The 19,233-nt window shown below is 38.5% G+C and overlaps 1 protein-coding gene across 3 annotated transcripts in view; it reads left to right on the forward strand.

Moving 5' to 3' along the window:
- LOC117272043 (epidermal retinol dehydrogenase 2-like) overlaps window positions 1-19,004 on the forward strand; it is a 202,936-nt gene extending 183,932 nt beyond the window's left edge. For all 3 annotated transcript variants that reach the window (XM_078172861.1, XM_078172863.1, XM_033650749.2), the window contains one exon: window positions 16,891-19,004. In XM_078172861.1, coding sequence (XP_078028987.1) covers window positions 16,891-16,987 — 97 coding nt within the window. In that variant the 3' untranslated portion in view covers window positions 16,988-19,004. The remainder of the gene's footprint in view (window positions 1-16,890) is intronic.
- Window positions 19,005-19,233: the final 229 nt, after the last annotated feature.

A 19,233-nucleotide genomic window follows, 5' to 3' on the forward strand; every position in this document is an offset into this window, starting at 1 on the left:
ATTTCTCATCTGTCTGCTGGATGTATGGGCTCCAGCAGATTGATCCGACCGCCTGGACGCCATCATCGCAAGCGAAGTGAACACTACGCTGCGTTCACAGTGCTATATGGAAATCGGACATATCAGCACTTAAAATGTGGCTGTTGAACTGCAAAATCTGGCATAATTTATCGCTGTTATACCGCAATTGGTGCTCAGTACTGTCTAAAACAGATTTCTAAATGGAAGTTTGTCACTGGCATCAATTTTTACACTGCCAATCACATGAATATGGTGTTGAGTCAGAATTTTTTTAGTTCCTACGTTCCCTGAAGGCACTGTCACTCATGATTCCACGCCCCTCTCAGTTGATGCCACGCCCCCCATGCCACATCAGGGTCAAAAGTCTGAAACTCAAAAAACAGATGAAACTGAAAAAAAAAAAGATCTGAAAGTGAAAAAAAGATTTGAAAGTGAAAAATAAGATTTGAAACTGTAAAAACTAAGATCTGAATCTGAAAAGATAAAACATGCAACTGAAAAAAATAAGACCTCAAATGTTAAAATATATATGGAAGTGAAAAGTGAAAATAAATTATTCATTCAAAAGAATTACCAAAGTGAATCAAAATTATATTTAACCTGAAAAAACGTTTCATACACTTATTTTTATTTTGAATACATTGTTGTATTTTTCAAAATTCAAGATCAACACATGAATTTTCAGTTTCAAATTTTATTTTTTCAAGTACAAAACATTTGACCCTAATGTAGCTCCATAGTCCTGAAGGTAAACATCATTTAGCGATGGTTGTTAGTGTTGTTAAGAGAGCCAGTCCCACATGTTAGGTATATTGTAACTGTTTACACTTCATCTGTATTGTTGATTTATCCAAAATAGTGCTTGCTAATTTTGCTAATTTGCTAATTATAAAATTTGCTTAGATGTTTTAGGAGTTGTGAGCTCCCACTAGCAGGGCAAGCGAGCTCTTGCTTGACAAGTATGGCCATCACCTTATTCCTTTCTTCTTCGTTAAACACAGGGCTCTCCCTGTGGATGCACCAACAGTGTGGGAACCTTGAGGAAAGTAAACAACAATTACATGCAAAGCCTCAAAAAGAAATGCCTAAAATACATACAGAAGCTCAGATATATGACTGCATCTGCAGTTACAGTTTTTCTCAATTGTTTACACACAAATACTGGTACTTGAGACACAATGACCACAACATGTAACTCATGCACCAACCCCCTGAACCAATTCTGCTAAACTACAAGCACAATTCCTGCTTTACATTCAAATTGCAGTTCTAAAACACATTTTTTTCACAATTTTCATGAAGAAAAGCTCTTGTTTTCACAAAGAACACACTGTCATTCAAAATTCTAAAGTTAATTGCCCTTCTGTGCACACTGACTCATCAAATGGGCAAACACCTGTCACACAGTTTTACAATTAGCAATCAGAGCTTTAGCATAAAAGGGCAACAGGTGAGCTCTTCTGTTTTGGAGCAATGGATGCCAACATTGGAAACAGAGGCAGAGGAGTGAGGACGAAGTTCTTATAAATGTCTATTCATATGATGGTTTGTGTGTGTCATTTGAAAACACAATACCATTTTGAGAGGAAATAACATTGTTTTGAATGTAAAGTTTCATTTTGCAGGAGAATTGAGGGGTTTTGCCCATTTTGTGTGTGTTTTTTGATTTGTGTGTAGAGTTCTGAGAGTATGAGGCATGTTTTCAGAAAATGTGTGTGAACAATCAAGAAAAACTGTAACTACACCATATCAAAGACTTTAGACTAACTTGTGACTTGCAAGACAATGAGTTAGTCCCATCTCTAGAGAACAGTCCTATCTCAGCAGCCTTTTGGCTATTTACCTGAAGCTTGGATGTTGCTGGTGTCATTCTTTTTGTGGGGTAAGCTTTGGTGTCAGTTGAAATCTATTGTTTGTCGCTGACAAATTATGTTTGTAAGACAGTGGACCTTGTGTACACTCACCATTCACCACACTTCAATACAAATGAATGAATATGCTATAAAGGATCAGAGGCAAAATGCTCTTGTGTATACATTACAGTGAGTGTTACAGGTGTGTTGAAGCCAAGGTGAGCTGCTGATATCAACATATTGAGTGGACTGTGTCCTGCCACTCTTATAAGTTTGGACTCCTGAGTTCAACTTGCTGATTATAGTGAGAAAGGCCCTGGGCCTGTTTTGTTTTCTGTCACCTTTAGGGGCATGGTTTTGGGATTGTGTCAACATATGGCAGTTACTCCAGGATTTCTTCTTTATACTTCTACAGCAGCAAATTATGATGCATGTTGCAATTTTTATAGCCACTTTAGAAATAAAATAGGAATTTCGGGGGCAAGAGAAAATTGTTAAAAAAAATAGTTGTGACGCTGTCTCAGATTTTGAGCTTAGTATTTGAGCATTCAGGGTTTCCCTCAGAGTTAGAATCTATCTGGGACACAAGTTAACACAACACATCATGATCTCATCCTTCTGCCTGGGCTGAAGCCTTGCAGCGGTGACACCAAGCCATTAAGCTCACAGCGACACCAAAAGGGCTCCACTCTGTTATTAAACCTAATGAACATTGGCTTACTTGCAAACCATGTAAGATATGTGATGCTTACAGTTGGCCCTGTCACTGTATGTATGACTCTGTCCCAGGCACATAGCTCCGGTCCTGCAGAGAAAGAGAGCAAGAGGCAAATCAATAAGCTGCAAGCAGCTCTACAATGAAATTATATTTTCACTCGTTTTAAATAGTCAAATGTGTGGTACAGTTAAGGAGATTGGACAAAATTGCATAGTCACGCAGATTTCCCAGGGATTGGCTGAATTTGAGCTAATTGTTGTGATCACAACATTGCAAAATTATCAGGGGTGGATTATAACCTTTATATGAATATTATAACAATATTGATATTATGTAATATATATAGTCTAATATTAATATATATAGATGTCAGTTGGCACATATCATGGATGCATAAATTAAATATTTCAACCTTTGGGATTGTCCACTGTAACGCTGATGACCGCCGCAGTGATTTCATTCCTCTCCTTTGATGAAACTTTTTAGGCTGACAAAAAGAGCCAATAGGTTAAATTGGACCTAAGATCAGAGTTTACATTCTAAGTCTCTCTTCAGCCACATTTATCAACACCCTATCATTCCCATGCTGTGATCTGCAAATTAGGAATGTTTCATGAATCACATGTCAACCCTATCATAAGATGATTTCTGCACTTGGATCTATAAAACAACACATGGGACTCTCCTTATGACTCTAGCACAAAGAGGGCAGTGTGAATCACTCCCATCACTTGAGTCATTGTGCTCCTTAGGTTTGTTTGATAAGAGAGCATTCTAGAGAAGTCTTCTGTTCTTTGAAGACACAGCCATTATTCTCTATGAGACAGCTTTTCTCCTCTGGAACACAGCCCACACAAATGAAGATGGTGCCTTGCCTGTCACCTCTGTTCATTTTACATAAAAACCATTGTGTTCAAGCTTTTAATAATGTGTTGTATTATCCAGCCTTGTCTCTGCTCCCTCTTTGAAGACTGCCATTGTTAGTCATTTAAAAGCTGCTAACACAGGAAGAGATGCAGGAAGGCATCATTCTGGCTCTAATGAATGACTTAACAAATATGTTGTTCCACTGGGAAATTCAGGTCTTGCCAGAATCCCAAGTTATGCAGAAGCCATTCTAAATTTAAGTGGCTTGGTCTAGCAGTAAAAACACAGAATCACAGATTTCTCATAAAACTGTGATGGAGTTATAAAGTGGGAGGAGTCATTGGTTGTATTTTTGTATTTTTTGAAATGTTATTCTCAGTGCCCATCAACATAGAAACATGAGTGAGGTTTATGTGGGTCAGACAAAACGCCCCTCAAAGCTTGTATTGCCGAACATAAAGCTGCCATCTGAAATCAGAATATGGACTATGCCATTGCAAGACATGTAAAGGCAAACCATGGTTCTGCAGCAACACTGCGATTTTGGGGCATTGAGAAAATCTCCCCATCCCAGAGAGGGGGAGACATGGTAAAAAAAACTGCTCAAAAGAGAGGCTTGGTGGATATACACCCTCAAAACAGTTGAACCACATGGACTGAATGAGGAGCTTAAGCTCTCTTGCTTCCTGTAATGCAATGTAAATATTGTATATATTGTATATATTTGGATGGGATTGTTTTACTGCACTGGTGGTGTATTCTGGTATTGACTAGCTGTGTGAGTGCTGTCACAGTACTATTGGTTAATTGTTTGGTTACCTCCCACTCTCTGTAAACCAATGAGAAGAGTCTCTATGTGACTTGGAGGATATTTAACCTTCTTACCTGGTACCTGTACTGTTTGACTCTGATGAAGATGCAGTTGGCATCGAAATGTTAGTCATTAATAAATTCATCACAAGTGATCTGAGTGCTCCAGTGCTTTTCTTGTGGATTCCTCCACAGGGTTATTTTGATAGAAACATGAGTCTCCTTGATAATGTAACGATACTTTAGGTTTATGTTCTGTTCCTCACTTTGAATCATTTCAGTTTGTTTCAGAGACATTGTGTTTTTTCTATGATGCTGGTACTAATTCTGCAGTCCAGTAGAGGCCAGTTAGAGCCACAAATAATACTTGATCAAATACTTGATAATTTCTGTTTAATGTTTTATCAGGTTTTCAATTCACTTCAATTCGATTTTATTTATAAAGCCCAATGTCAGAAATCACAATTTGCCTCAGAGGGCTTAATAGCATACGACATCCCTCTGTCTTTTGGACCCTCACAGTGGATAAGGAAAAGCTCCCCCCCCCCCAAAAAAAAACTTTAACAGGGGAAAAAGAAATGGTAGAAACCTTAGGCAGAGCAACTGTCCTCTTCCAGGAAGGACAAAAGTGCAATGGATGTCATGTGTATAGAACAGATCAACATAATACATTTGCAGTGATCCGCATGACAAAATGATACATAAAGAGAGGGAAAGACAGAGAACGAAACTGAGACAGAGAGAGACCAAGAGAGACAGAGCCAGAGAGAGCAGCGGGGCAAGCATTAATGAAAATAGTTACAATTACATTAATTTTAGTATTACTATTATAATATTAATAACAGTAATTGTGGTGACATATGTTGTAAGTATATATTAACATATGATAGTATATGTATGTGACAATAATAATCATGATGATGTTACCTAAGGAAAGCATATATAAAGTGAACAGAATTGGCCCAAGCACAGAACCTTTTGGAACTCCAAAACAAGCTTTAATATAGTAAAATTAGTATGCAAAGTTGCAGTACGCAAAGATGATTCATCATGAATATGAACGAACTGAAATTGATCAGATAAATAAAATTTAAACCATCTTAGTACAGAACCTTTGAGGCCAATTAAATGTTTCAGTCTCTGTAGTAGAATTTGATGGTGAATTGTGTCAAATGCAGCACTAAGCACTACCTAATAAAACAACTACAGAGATGAGTGCTTTGTCACATGCAATCAGAAGACCATTTGTAATTTTTCTAGTTTTGTCTCTGTGCTATGATGCACTCTAAATCCTGACTAAAATTCCTCAAAAAAATATTGTCATGGAGAAAGTCACACAGTTGGTTTGTGGCTACTTTCTCAAGGATCTTTTAAAGGAAAGGAAGATTAAATATGGGTCTATAGTTGGTTAACACCTCTGGATCCAGGGTGGGCTTGTTTTAGTAGAGCTTTAATTACAGCTTCCTTAAATGACTGTGGTACATAGCCTGTTAATAAAGACATATTGATCATGTCTAATATAACTAAAGGAAAGACTTCTTAAGTAGCCTAGTTGGGATAGGGTCTAAGAGACACGTTGATGATTTAGATGAGGAAATCATTGAGGTCAATTGTTTAAGGTTAATCGGAGAGAAGCAATCCAAATATATATCAGGTCTTACAGTCTTTGTTTAAGTTCCCTGTGTTTGACAGCACAGTGGTACTGTTTGAGGGCAAGAGGTCATGCATTTTGCCCCTAATAGTGTCATTAAAAAAGCTAATAAAATCATTACTGCTGAAGACTAAAGGAATACAAGGCTCAATAGTGCTGAAAAGAAACCTGGAGTTGTTCTTATTTTCTTATGTTAACGCTGAGTAATAGTTTGCTCTGGCATTGCGGAGGGCCCTCCAATATGTTTTATGTTCTTCCCAGACTAAATGAGATTCTTCCAGCTTGGTTAAATGCCAATTCTTTCACATTTTCACAATATTTGTTTTAATTTTTGGGATTGGGAGTTGTACTATGGAGCTTATTTTTACTTATTTATAAGATGTGCTACAGAGTGTTGTTTGCAGTGAGCCTGCAGCACCATCAACAAGGTAATCAATTTGGAAGAGTTTAAAGTCGTGGGATATGGTATTACATTTTGTGTCGATGGCAGTATTGGATAAACATCTAGTATAGTGGCTTATGTCAAGTGGCGTGTAATTGAGTAATAAGAAATCAAAAGTTATTAAATAATGGTCTGAGAAAGAAGGATTCTGTGGAAAGACTATTAAGTTTTCAATTCCATATGTCGGAACAAGATAGAAGGTGTGGTTAAAACAGTGAGTGGGTTTATGTACACTCTGACTGAAGCCCTGAAGCCAGTGGAGTCTAATAATGACATAAACGCAGTAGCAAGGCAGTCATTATCAATGTTGACATGAATATTAAAACACTGATTCTTGAGAGTCGGGACAAAATATGTCCTACATAGAAAAGTCTAATTTATATCAAAAATGAAGAAATTCATCATGATTGACATACTTACAAAGTTAAATCTAAAGGAATTGTATATACCTGTGTGATTTTTAGAATATACTTTTTTTTTATCTTTTTGGGGAAAATTTGTTTAAATGTGTGGTCTGTGGTTAGAAGGTCCATGTTATTGCACTTGTCCTCAGCAAGAGGTCACAATATTGACCATCCCAAAAAACTTTAAAATAGCTCTACAATTATGAAAACATATATATCAAATAAAAAAGAAAGGATTTAAATATAAAAAACAATGCATGAAGTGAACGTCAAACAATATTTTCCATAAAAATCTGCCTATCAAAGTTGTGTCCTCAGTTTCTGTCAACTCTGTCAGATTTTTTCATAAGACTCATTAAATCAGGAAATAGCATGGTCAGCTATATCCCTGAGGACCCCTTTTCATCTCCCTACCTGTGGTGAATGTAACACTACCACACATGCTTGAGTACGTTTTACATTTTTTGATATTTTAGACAAACAATGTCAATATTCCTATCGTCACAGCTGGACCATGTCAATACCATCTTTCTGTTAAGATACTTTTTTTAAACCGCAGTGGATTGAATTTAAGCATTTTAGTGAGGTTATTGGGACAGCTAGCAACTGAGGAAAAACTAGCTAGCTGCATTGTGCAATACATGTTTTGGTGGGAAAATACATGCCCTTACGTCAACTCCGTCAGACGTCAACTCCGTCAGGTTCTATGTCTGACGGAGTTGACCTGTAAGCTGACGGAGTTGACAAATCCACCAATGAGCTCTTAATGTGCTAATATAATATTATTTGTGAATATAGTAAAGGGTTAAAATGTTATTTCAGGGTTTTATTTACACATAAATGTACATACATAGCATGCATTACATTATTTAACCATACACATCTGACTTGTAGAGAATGGGCAGGCAGTGGTCTGCTTATTATTGTGTAACGTGTTACTTTCCCAGCACTTTAATATATATATATTTATATATGTAGAGACAGAAATAGAGAGAGAGAGAGAGATGAGAAGCCAATGTGTAGATTTTCACAACATCTGGTTATGAAAACTACATACTGCACCTTGAGGATTTTACATCCATCCATCCATCAGTCAGTCAATCATGTCAAGTAAATAAAAATCTGATACTGTCGTCTTATTCAAGTACATTTTTCATTATTTCAATTTGTATTGTAGGAAAGCATGGCTAGACAGAAATTGTCAGTTGAGGAGCAAAGGAGAAGAAATAGAGAGTACCAACCAGGGCTCAACAATAAGGACTGCCCAATTGCCCGGGGCAAGTAAAACTCACGGTCGGGCATGTAAACTAACAACTCACTTGCCCGATCGGGCAAGTTGCTAAAAATAGTAAAAGTTAATAACTGATAAAATAAATGTATTTTAAAACGTGCTCCTTCGGCTCTGATGCAGCGGTCTCTCTGCCTGAAGTCACAGGCACACGCTGTGTAACAATGTCCTGCCCACAGCCCCCATTGATATTATTTTGCGCGACGGACGCTTCATATAATAACATAACAATATACTATTTATGGTGTTATGCCATCGTGTCATTTCTGTCTCTACATGGTCACGCATTAACAATTCTCTTCTGCTCTCTGTATCGCACACACAAAGTTATTGAAATGGACAGTGTGTAAATAACCAACAGACTGCTGTTACGCACAGACAAACACGCTGCTCGCACAGCAGCTCAGCACGGCACTCAGCATGTGTTCCAGTGCAGCATGTCAAGTGACTTTTTACTTTTATTATATTCAATACAATTGTATGTTCCTAAATCTTGAGACACCTCATATGTAAGCTAGACAGACATTTCACCTGCTCATTACTGTGCACACATGTACTGTATGTACTTAGTCCTAAAGAGCCCTTCTGGTGCCAGTAGATACATAGAAACATCCCAGCAGGCTGTGCTTTGCAAGCATACAAAAAAGTTTCATGCATGTGAAAATTATTTTTCATGCGTGTGCTTCACCTCCGCTGCTACAACTCCATCCTAGGGGAAACACTGCTGTGGGTTTTGTGCAACAGGTGGATGTGGTAGTCTACTGGTAGAGTAGAGAGAGAGCTAAGTAGCGTTGAAGTAGAGTAGAGCAGGGCAGAGAGATGGAAGCAAAATATATTAAACCCGGTGTTAATACAGCACAACTGGAGAGAGGGGTGAAAAATAAATAGAGGTGGGCATGGCTCAAGTAGGGCGCAAAATTATAGACAGAGAACGGTTGACAAATTTTTCATTTTAAGCCCTGACACTGTCATTTTTGTGTAGGAATTAAGCTACAATACATGACATATGTTGTTTTAATTAATAAATACAGTGTGAATAAAGATTACATAACATAAAAATAACTGCAGTCTTTGTTATTTGATAGCCGCTTAAATTAAACAATTTTTATAGGGCAAGTAAAAACTGACTTCGGGCAAGTAGATCTCTGACCAACTTGCCCAACTGGGCAAGTGAAAAAAAACCTTAGCGTTGAACCCTGCCAACGAAAGAGAAGAGAAAAATTAAACAGTGACCAAGAGAGCAAACATGCTATGCAAGAGAAGGAAAGACAATTTAAGATCACACCCAGTATGAAGTAGGCAGTGCAGGGCAGTCACACACCCAACACACCCACCCACTCACACCTAACCGCACACACGCACACACGCACGCACACACACACACACACACACACACAGACACACGCACACACACACACACACACACACACACACACACACGCCACTTTAAAAAGAAGATGACTACTGACAAAGGGGGAAAGGTGGTGTAGGGGAGGAGGGCCCCTGGTTTCCCTTATTGTTTTTTTGATAGTTGGAAACGGTGTATGTGCAATTAGTGGTGCAGATTACCATAACAATTGTGCATTTTGTGATAAAAGCGTCAAATTTGGTACACTTATAGCCAAAGACATAGAGAAAAAAAATAGATGTGGAGCCACCCTGAATTTTCAATATGGCGGCCAATTTTCAACATGGCCACCATTGACAACTGTTTTTAGATCAAACTTCATATTAACGATAGATATTATGTGATAGAAGCATCACCAAAGACATGTAGAAAAAAATTAGATATGGAGTCATCATGGATTTTTAATATGCATTGACAACTGCTTTAAGATCAGTTTTCATATTAACGATGGATATTATGTGATATTGAGGATATAAGTTGAATTTATCTACCATACATAGCACTTGGGAACTATCATTTGGATAAGACATTTTTCAAGATGGCAGCAAACTCCCACAAAATGGTAGTTGCAATACAGCTGCATAGACTCGTCTGATTTGGATGATCTTTGTGTCAATTCATATATTTTTTATGAATCTGAATTCAAATTATGAACTTCAGAATTGTTCAGAAGCTGCAATTCAAGACTCAAAATATGTGATAAGAATAACTGTCTAAGTAGGTCCAGTGCGGGAAAGTCTATTCAGCACTCCCCTTCACAGTAACAGAGAGCTGTGCACTCTAAGGCAGCTTTTTTGCACTTGCACTTCCTAACACAACCCTTCTTACATTGGCAGGAGACAAGTTCATAGCTGGCCTGGCCTGGATCAGGTAGGCATGCCCAGAAGGGTGCAGTAGCCCTCAGATGTCTTAGACCAGCCCCAATATTCATAGTTAATATGAAATTTGATCTAAAAACAGTTGTGGCTGGCATCCATTTTGGAAAATGGCTGCCATGGCCGCCATATTGAAAATCCATGATGGCTCCACATCTAATTCTTTTCTGTATGTCTTTGGCTATACGTGTACCAAATTTGACGCTTTTATCACGAGTTTATTATATTTATTATAATTTGCTTTACAGTAACTTCAATACTCTAATAACAAGGAGTAGTTTTAGTAGTAGTGTTTAAAAAGCACATTTGTTTAATAATCAGCAATGCACACACATTTTTTGTCAACACTGTCAGTTTTTCCTCAACACTGTCAGATCTTCATCAACACCGTCACATGTATGTTTTTGTTAATTTTTTGGGGAAAAAAATTCTTCCTTCAGTTTATGTTGTTTTTTGTAATAAATGACCATCTGATCTACATCCTCTTATGTCTTATTTATTTAAGGAATTTGTTTTTACAATATTGAAATTAAAAACAAAGTTTGAAAATGCAAATATTTAGAAATCTGGGTTTTCAGAATAGTGTGAAATCACAACTTAAGTTTATATATTGTATTTTATTACATATCAGAGTAACTAAACACTATTACAACATACTTCAGAACTTTAGATTCTTGTTGGAATGAAAGAATTAAAATTGTATACTTTTTAGTGTGTCTGACGGAGTTGACACAAATCCAGTTCTGAAGGGAAACATGTTTATTTGTTAAAAATGTGTTTTTATTTAGAACCTGTTCCTTTACATGGTTAAATAGCTAAGACCTTTCTCTGCAGAAACATATAACTCTAATTAATATAGTGTGCATTTTTAAAAAAAAGTTTTTTAAAACGTGTTTTGTCCCGACTCTCAAGAATCAGTGAAAATCACCTACAATAATAACTATCTGATTTAAGAACTAAACTTGATTAAAAACTCTGAGAATTCAGATAAAAATTCAGAATACAGGCCTTGGTCTGTATTCTGAATTTTTATCTGAATTCTCAGAGTTTTTAATTAAGTTTAGTTTATAGTGCACTGTGCTATTCAGATAAAAATTCAGAATACAGGCCTTGGTCTGTATTCTGAATTTTTATCTGAATAGCACAGTGCACTATAACAAATAGAAGTGGCCGTGAGGTTTTCCAGGTCGTATGTAAAAGACTTAGGACAAGGCTTTCAAATGAATTATAATTTAGTTTAGGTTTAGGTGTGATTAATAGACTAGAATCAAAAATGGCTGCAACTCTGCCTCATCGGCTGCTGCCTTGAGGAATGACTGGGAGGAGTGGATTCACATAGACTAACATATTGTAATAAACGAGCCGGAACGAGCGTTGTCAGAGGCCAACAAACACTACAACTCAGGGTGTAAATAATAGGCAAAACTTTATTTAAAGACACTATTTAAAATGTACAAGATAGGGCAGGGGCGGCACAGTGGTATGGTGGTTAGCACTCTCACCTCACAGCAAGAGGGTTGCCGGTTCGATTCTGTGCAGAGTTTGCATGTTCTCCCCGTGTCAGCGTGGGTTCTCTCCGGGCACTCCGGCTTCCTCCCACAGTCCAAAGACATGCAGATTGGGGACTAGGTTAATTGATAACTCTAAATTGTCCGTAGGTGTGACTGTGAGTGTGAGTGGTTGTTTGTCTCTATGTGTCAGCCCTGCGATAGTCTTGCGACCTGTCCAGGGTGTACCCTGCCTCTCGCCCGATGTCAGCTGGGATAGGCTCCAGCCCCCCCGCGACCCTCAAGAGGATGAAGCGGTTAGAAGATGAATGAATGAATGAAGATAGGGCAGCGAGACACTAAACTAACTGATTCACCTATGGGCAGGCAAAACACACGCAGATAATCAGTGCAACATACACATGAGTTTAAGAGTGAATACACACAGCCAATTCTAGGACTCCGCACAGCAAACAGAGAAAACTGCACGCAACAGATGAACACACACACCAAAGTGTAAACGGCCCAAAACCACTACAGTGTGGCCAGTGTCAAATGTCCCCCCACCCACAGGTTAACAGTGCCATCAGTGTGACTCACTCTGCAATCTAAAACGAGCTCATATTATAGTCATGTAGGCTACAATAAAGCAAAACATAAAAGAATGTAAGTGGTAAAACTTATCTCGCCCAGCTGGCGAGACCCACCCCCAGGGTCTGAGCGTTAGCACCGTCTGACTCCCTGGGGCAAGTAGCGTTGGCTGGCGGTGCAGGTAGCGGGGCGGCGGTGTGCCAAGCGCTGGAACACAGGACTGGCAAGCGGAGGTCAGCGTACATGCTCCTAAACCCCGGGCCCTGGCTAACTACAGGAGGCGACTATCCCCCCCTCCTGACTCTGGTACAGCTCCCCTATTCAGCTGTCTTCATTGCCGGCAGCACTAAAAGCTGCGAGCGACGCCTCCCCCCAACGAGCGTGCAAGCTCACAGAACAGAACAACTCTCACCAGTAACAAAGAAAGCCTGCCCGCCACTCTCCTTTTGACTCGGTGTCTCAGTTCAGTCACACAGCTGCAGGCACTCAGCTCATCAAGTGTGTGAAGGCGTGCAGCACCTGCACGTCTCCTCCCACCACAGGTTTATTACAATATTCATGGTGACACAGCCAGGTTTCAGTGAGACAGAGTAAATCAATATCATTATCTGATATTAATTTGTTCACCATCACTACTTGCGATGACAGAGACCTGATGTTTTAAAGTCCACATTTAATTCTCCTGTTTTGTTTTTCTGTCACAGAAAAGATTTTATTTTTTATTAGGTTTTTATGTACAACTCTTTGTTTAACTTTAGATTTAAATAATTTAGGTGGTCGGGGTACAGACACCGTTTTTATAACATGATTGATGGGTAATTGCACTAGAAGCTCAGAGAAGCCTTTAAGACTGCAACTCTGATTTCTGGTCTCAACTCTCGGTTGTCAGGGTTTTGAATCACTAATAAACTTGGCCAGGTTTCTAGAGATGAGAGCAGCTCCATCCAAAGTGGGATGAATGCCATCTCTCCTAATCAGACCAGTTTTTCCCCAGAAAGTTCATCAATGATCTATGAAGCCCACATCGTTTGGTGGACACCACCTGAACACATGCGGCTAAACATGCATATGCACACACCGACTCAGCATTAATTTTAGTGACCTCCGATTGGCGTAACCAGGTGTCATAACCACCAATGTTAATAACAGTCTTACTGAAACTACGTTTATCCTTTGCCAGCAGTTTTAAATTTGATTCAGTGTTGCCCATTCTGGCCCCAGGTATACATTTGAGCATGGTTGCTGGTGTTGCCAACTTCAGGTTTCTCAGAATAGAGCTGCCAATGACCAGAGTTTTCTCCTCAGCGGGTGTGTCGCTGAGTGGAGAAAAACAGTTAGAAACGTGAACAGGTTGGTGGTGAACCATGGACTTCGCCTTGGTACTACGCCTCTCTCGTATAGTCACCCAGGGGGACTGGCTAACTACCGCAGCTATATGATTTTCCATCATGTTGAGCCGCGCTTCCAGTTCACTAAGCCTTGTCTTCAACACAGCAAATAAACTACATTTATTACATATACCACTGTGGCCAAAGGAGGCAGAGTAATAGCTAAACATCTGACACACCGAGCAAGAGAGAGCGGGAGAGGGAGAAGCCAGCGCTAAGTGCTAAGCTAATGTAGCTAACAAGGCTAATAGCATGTAAACAACAGCTGGGATAAGCAAGAAGAGGACGAGAGCCATGGGTGCTTAAAGGGGTCTAGTGTGGGTTCAAACGTGTAGTAGATATTTAGCAGTTAAAATGAGGAATATCAGAAAATTAGCTGATCGTAGAGAGCAGCACAGAATGCTGGGAACTGCCCATTGGTTCGACATCCCATTGTTCTGACCATATTAAACTCATTGTTCCGAAGTCTGTTCCGAAATCATCATGATGCCCTGTGGTTAAGGTCTGGTTAGGTTTAGGCACAAAAAACACTTGGTTAGGGTCAGGAAAAGATCATGGTGTGGGTTAAAATGAAAAAGAAAGTGACAAACACATAAGCCGTGAGCCTGCTCTGCCTCAAGCCGGTCGCGGCGCACCATACGCCCGCCGCGAGCCGTTCAGCACCGCGGACAGTCGGACTAATGGGATGTCGAACCAATGGGCTGTCGAACCAATGACATGGACCCCAAAACGCTATCACAGAAGCAGGGAGATTCCAGCCGGTTTCTACAAAGTGACATCTTTACCTTTCTCTGCATGTGTTAGAAAACTTTAAGCTCTGATGAATAGAGTCATGGCAGTCTGAAGTGATTGTGTTGAGATTAATGACTGTAGCACCACACAAGGTTAAACATGCAGAGACAGAAATGTGCACCTTGCACTGCCTTCTAAGATCGCTGCAGAGATTTTATTTTCTAAATCTTCATCTCTTACACACAAAGAAAATAAAATCATTTCAGTGAACCATGAAAAACCTTGAAAGTGCCAATTTTGAGCTGTTGAGGAGATCTTTTACACATTGGGTCTCATTTATAACCATTTAGTACGCACAGAACAAGGCCTGAAAGAGGCGTATGCCACTTTCCACACAAAAAAGTTGTGATATTAAAAACCAAACTTGATGGGAGAATGTGCCTCCTGTACAGAAACTCTGTCCCATGCACACCAATACTTTGGAGACAGCAACACAGATGGAGAGTTTGTGAATTGAAGCCAGATTTTAGAAATTAAATGTGAGAGAAATCATTATTATACATAAAGTGAGTCCTTTCACACATTAAATTTCATGTGATATCACATGCTACTTATAAAGCCCCTTTATCATAAACATTTAATCTAGCTTTGTGCTAGTGAGCCGTAACTTTTTACATAAGGACCTTTCAACTGTAAGAATTATAAGCCAACTCAAATCTCATGGATTTGTAAATCAGACTCTTTTTTTGGCGCACGCCATTTTTGGCTTTTGTGCACACATATATGTACTGTTTTATAATGATGAACGCATCTCCTGGGGGAAGTCCCGGCAGAAAGTCCACATTTTTGTGACCCATCTTCCACCCTAACCTGGCTCCTTACAAGAGCACTCAGGACCGCTTCCTTTTTTATTCCTGTCAATGTGTTGGTCATGTGATCGCAGCCTCTCAAAGTACATGGGATATGTGGAGATTTGGGTGTATTACTTTTCCTAGGAAGACATACAAACCGTTTGTGAGAATAGCCTGTGTAGATCCACCTTCTGTTACATCTACTATGACACGGACTCCAAAACGCACAACCTCCAGCAGCAGAGCTGTGAGACCAACAGAGGGGTACAGAGAGTATGTTCAGTAGTTAGTCTCTGAACATGAACTAAGGTGATCTGCAGTGGATAATTACTGATTCATAAAAGACTTGCTTGTTGATGCTAGTTATTTAAAGACAAAAATAATTTAAATCCTGAAGATAATGTTCAGAGTAAATATATATTTTATGACAGGTATTTTTTAAGACAGGCAATGGAGCATTTATTTTGACTTGGGCTATGGACAGTAATTTATACAGAAATGTAAACATTATGAATTTTGTTTTTAAAATAAAATGACAATGACAACTCCTAACACTACTTCACTATGTCACTAAACTCTGTCTTTGGTTACTGTTTTGATGGAGAGACCCCTTGCAGCAGAAAAAAGACATATTGTGCATTGAGTCCTCCAAATTGGTAAAGCTCATGTATTTTTATTTCCCCTGTCATGCTGTCAGATAAGGCTTTTTGCGTGTGAGATTGTGATGACTGGAAAGTCCTTTTTCTGAACAAAACAAGGTATAGCACTCACAGCACTAATCAGGAGTAATTTTCATTCCGTTGTGCAAACTACGCAGAAAAATCCAAGCAAACCATTTGCAAATGAAGGATTCATGCACTGTATAGTCTATAATTTAGCCTAATCTGTGACGATTTCAAGGAAAGAAAACATCCCTCAGTATGTTGCCAGTTACAGCTATGTAAGCAATTCATATCACCCATTCAGGGGTCCCGCCACTCAGGCTTAGTCTGATCAGTGTGAAGTACATTCTTCTTTCCTGGGGTTATCATGTGACACTGTCAATCAAAATCAAATGTTGATGTAGGCCCACAGAAATCTGCCGTTCGTCCCTGTCCCTGCATTTATTAACAATGTCATTCTTTTATCAGATTACAGAGAAGCCTCTGTCACACAAAAGGACAAGAGCACAACCAAGCCCTACTCAGAGGACTATAAATATGAAAAAAAAAAAAGAAAACAGCAGCCCCACTAACCAACACCCTCACCCCTCTACCACTAGATCAGCTAAATCTGTAAACTGCTTCCAAAAACTCCAGTTATAACTGTGTATGTATGTTTCTTATTTTTCTTATGAGTGCTATATCCTGTAAAACACTTCGTTTTAAAAGATGCTACATCATTATAAAACCGTACAGTACATCACTAACTTACTCACCTAAACTAATGTGAGTTTTTGCAGACATGAGGACCACCTAGAAGATCCTAATAGCCATCTAATTTCTTTGTCATATTCTCTTCACAGCATCCTGCCCATGAAGCAGGGCATCATGCTGGGCCAGTACCTGGGAGCCTTCAACCTCATGGACACATTCAGGGGCCACTCCAGGAAACAGGAATGAATGAATGAATAAGAAGTTAAGGATGACTGAAATTAAAGGAGACATGGCACTATTAAAGCCATCAGTGCCTATTTTAATATTAATCTTCTCAGTGTATTGCTGTAATAATGAAGATTAGGGCAAAATGGTCAGTTGAATTGGAATTGTGGACTTAAACTCAACTCTCATTTCACTGGTTCATGTTTGAATTTTAACACATAATGTCCATTAGTCTCTTAATCTCAAAAAAAAAAAAGGAAATGAAATAGTAAAATGTAACAGTTTGTAATTGAATAGAAAAATAATGCTTGTGATTGCCTCTTACATTCAGCCAGTCAGTCAGTGTTCTTGTTTACTACTACTTGTTGAGGACCAATCCTGATGATGTAATGATGTATCATCAGTAATGGGCGCCCACAAACAGCCAAGTTAAACACTTAGTTGCATAAGTAAAGGGAAATATGGGTTCAAAGTCAAATGTAATGTTTTCTGAAATTTCCAATTTGGACATGAATGTTTGTGAAAGTGTGTGTTTTGTTGTGTGGCCCTCCATAGCTTACACCACACCAACAACAAACAGCAACTCTAACTCTGGACACAACTGTAGTTGCGTCAAAACAGGGTAACAGATGAAAACAAGAAAAAGTGGGAACTGGTGATTTAAAGGAACTGAAGTAAATCAGTGGATAACTGTTTAAAGAGAAAGATAACTTCCATTGTTGTCATTGGCAAACCCTTCTCTTTTGTTCATGACAGGGCTAATTATCTTTGTTTTATAAGGAATTAAAAAAATATATGTGCAATACAAAAATCCAACATTAATAAAACTTTCTATCAGTAGACACATCCTGTGGGCTGTCCTCCACAACAGAACCCTAGCATCAGAAATGATACTAGCCAATGCCCTGGCAGGAGAATACACAGCTACATCAAATCTATTGTATCAGTATATCTACAGTAATTATTACAATCTACTAATACAAAAGCTAGATATTTGATGTTAACATGGCGAACACACTGGCACGAAGTAATATTCTGTTATAATGTCATACTAACACTGTTGTGAATGCATGCATAATCATTTCTGTTGGGTTTAAATTAATCAGTGTTGTGCAGTCTAAATCATTTCACATTAAAAAGCAAGTGCTGATACTCAGGAACAGTGAACCCCACTGAAGGGTTTAGATATCTGATACCTTGCCTTCATGAAGCTCTATTTCACCTTGTGTTCACTTCGGGAAATCTGTCTTTATTCCCAAACAGCAAATGTACAACATGTTAAGGCATTAGCTGTAATTAGCTAGCATTGTACTAGCTAGACACATTGGCATGCCACAGCTAGCAAGACTGTGTGGGGAGCCCCTTTAGGTTCTCTTCTTGTTTGTGTATTTCATTAAGTGGCATAAGAAAGCCTCACATGAAGCAGGCGTTTTGCAGTACAGTATGTTCTTGAAGGAGGCATCACTATGTCAGAGAACCCATAGGGAGCTTGTGTATTGTATTGCATTACAGTACAGCAGCTTTCCTGAAGTCATTGTTTTTGAAGTAATATGCATGCATATTGCACTCAATATATCCTCAATTTCACATTATTGGTCCTTTTGTTGACATTTAATAAGCACATTTACTAGCACACAACCCTTGGTCTGTAATGTTGATATTACAACCATTATCACAATACATATCTATTAATATTAACATTGTTTCAATGTATCAGTGTGTCATTATTAATGTCATATAATTTGTAATTAATTGCTATCATATGACTGTAGAGGTGGGTTTTTTTATATAATTAATGCAATTTATGTAACAGTCATCTTAAACTGGTCTATCTGTATGGAGAGGATTAAGTGAATTAAGGCTGTACACTTCTTGCCTTAATCATGCAAATATTTAAATGAGTCATAAAGAAAGAAGAACATGACAGCGATGTAGAGGCACATTTGCCTGCATATATTGTGTTTTCAAAGGTTTCTCACAGAGTGTAAACTGCCTGAAACTGTTTGAAAATTCTAATCAATACAGTTCAAATGTTTTATTTCTGTGTTTTGACTCTCTCATTATAACTGAAAACAGTCACCTTCACAATTTTATCATTTTCAGAGTACAATTAAAAAAAACACAGTCTCATTAAAGAATCAGTTAGTGTATTAAGTTTTCAGTCATCTGCTCTCGCTACTCATCTCCTGTCACTCTCCAGCTGTCTATAATGAAGGTAATAAAAGTAATAATAATGCTAATAATAATAATCATAATTATGATTATTA

The sequence above is a fragment of the Epinephelus lanceolatus genome, chromosome 12 (assembly GCF_041903045.1).
Source record: "Epinephelus lanceolatus isolate andai-2023 chromosome 12, ASM4190304v1, whole genome shotgun sequence".
NCBI classification, from domain to species: Eukaryota; Metazoa; Chordata; class Actinopteri; order Perciformes; family Serranidae; genus Epinephelus; species Epinephelus lanceolatus.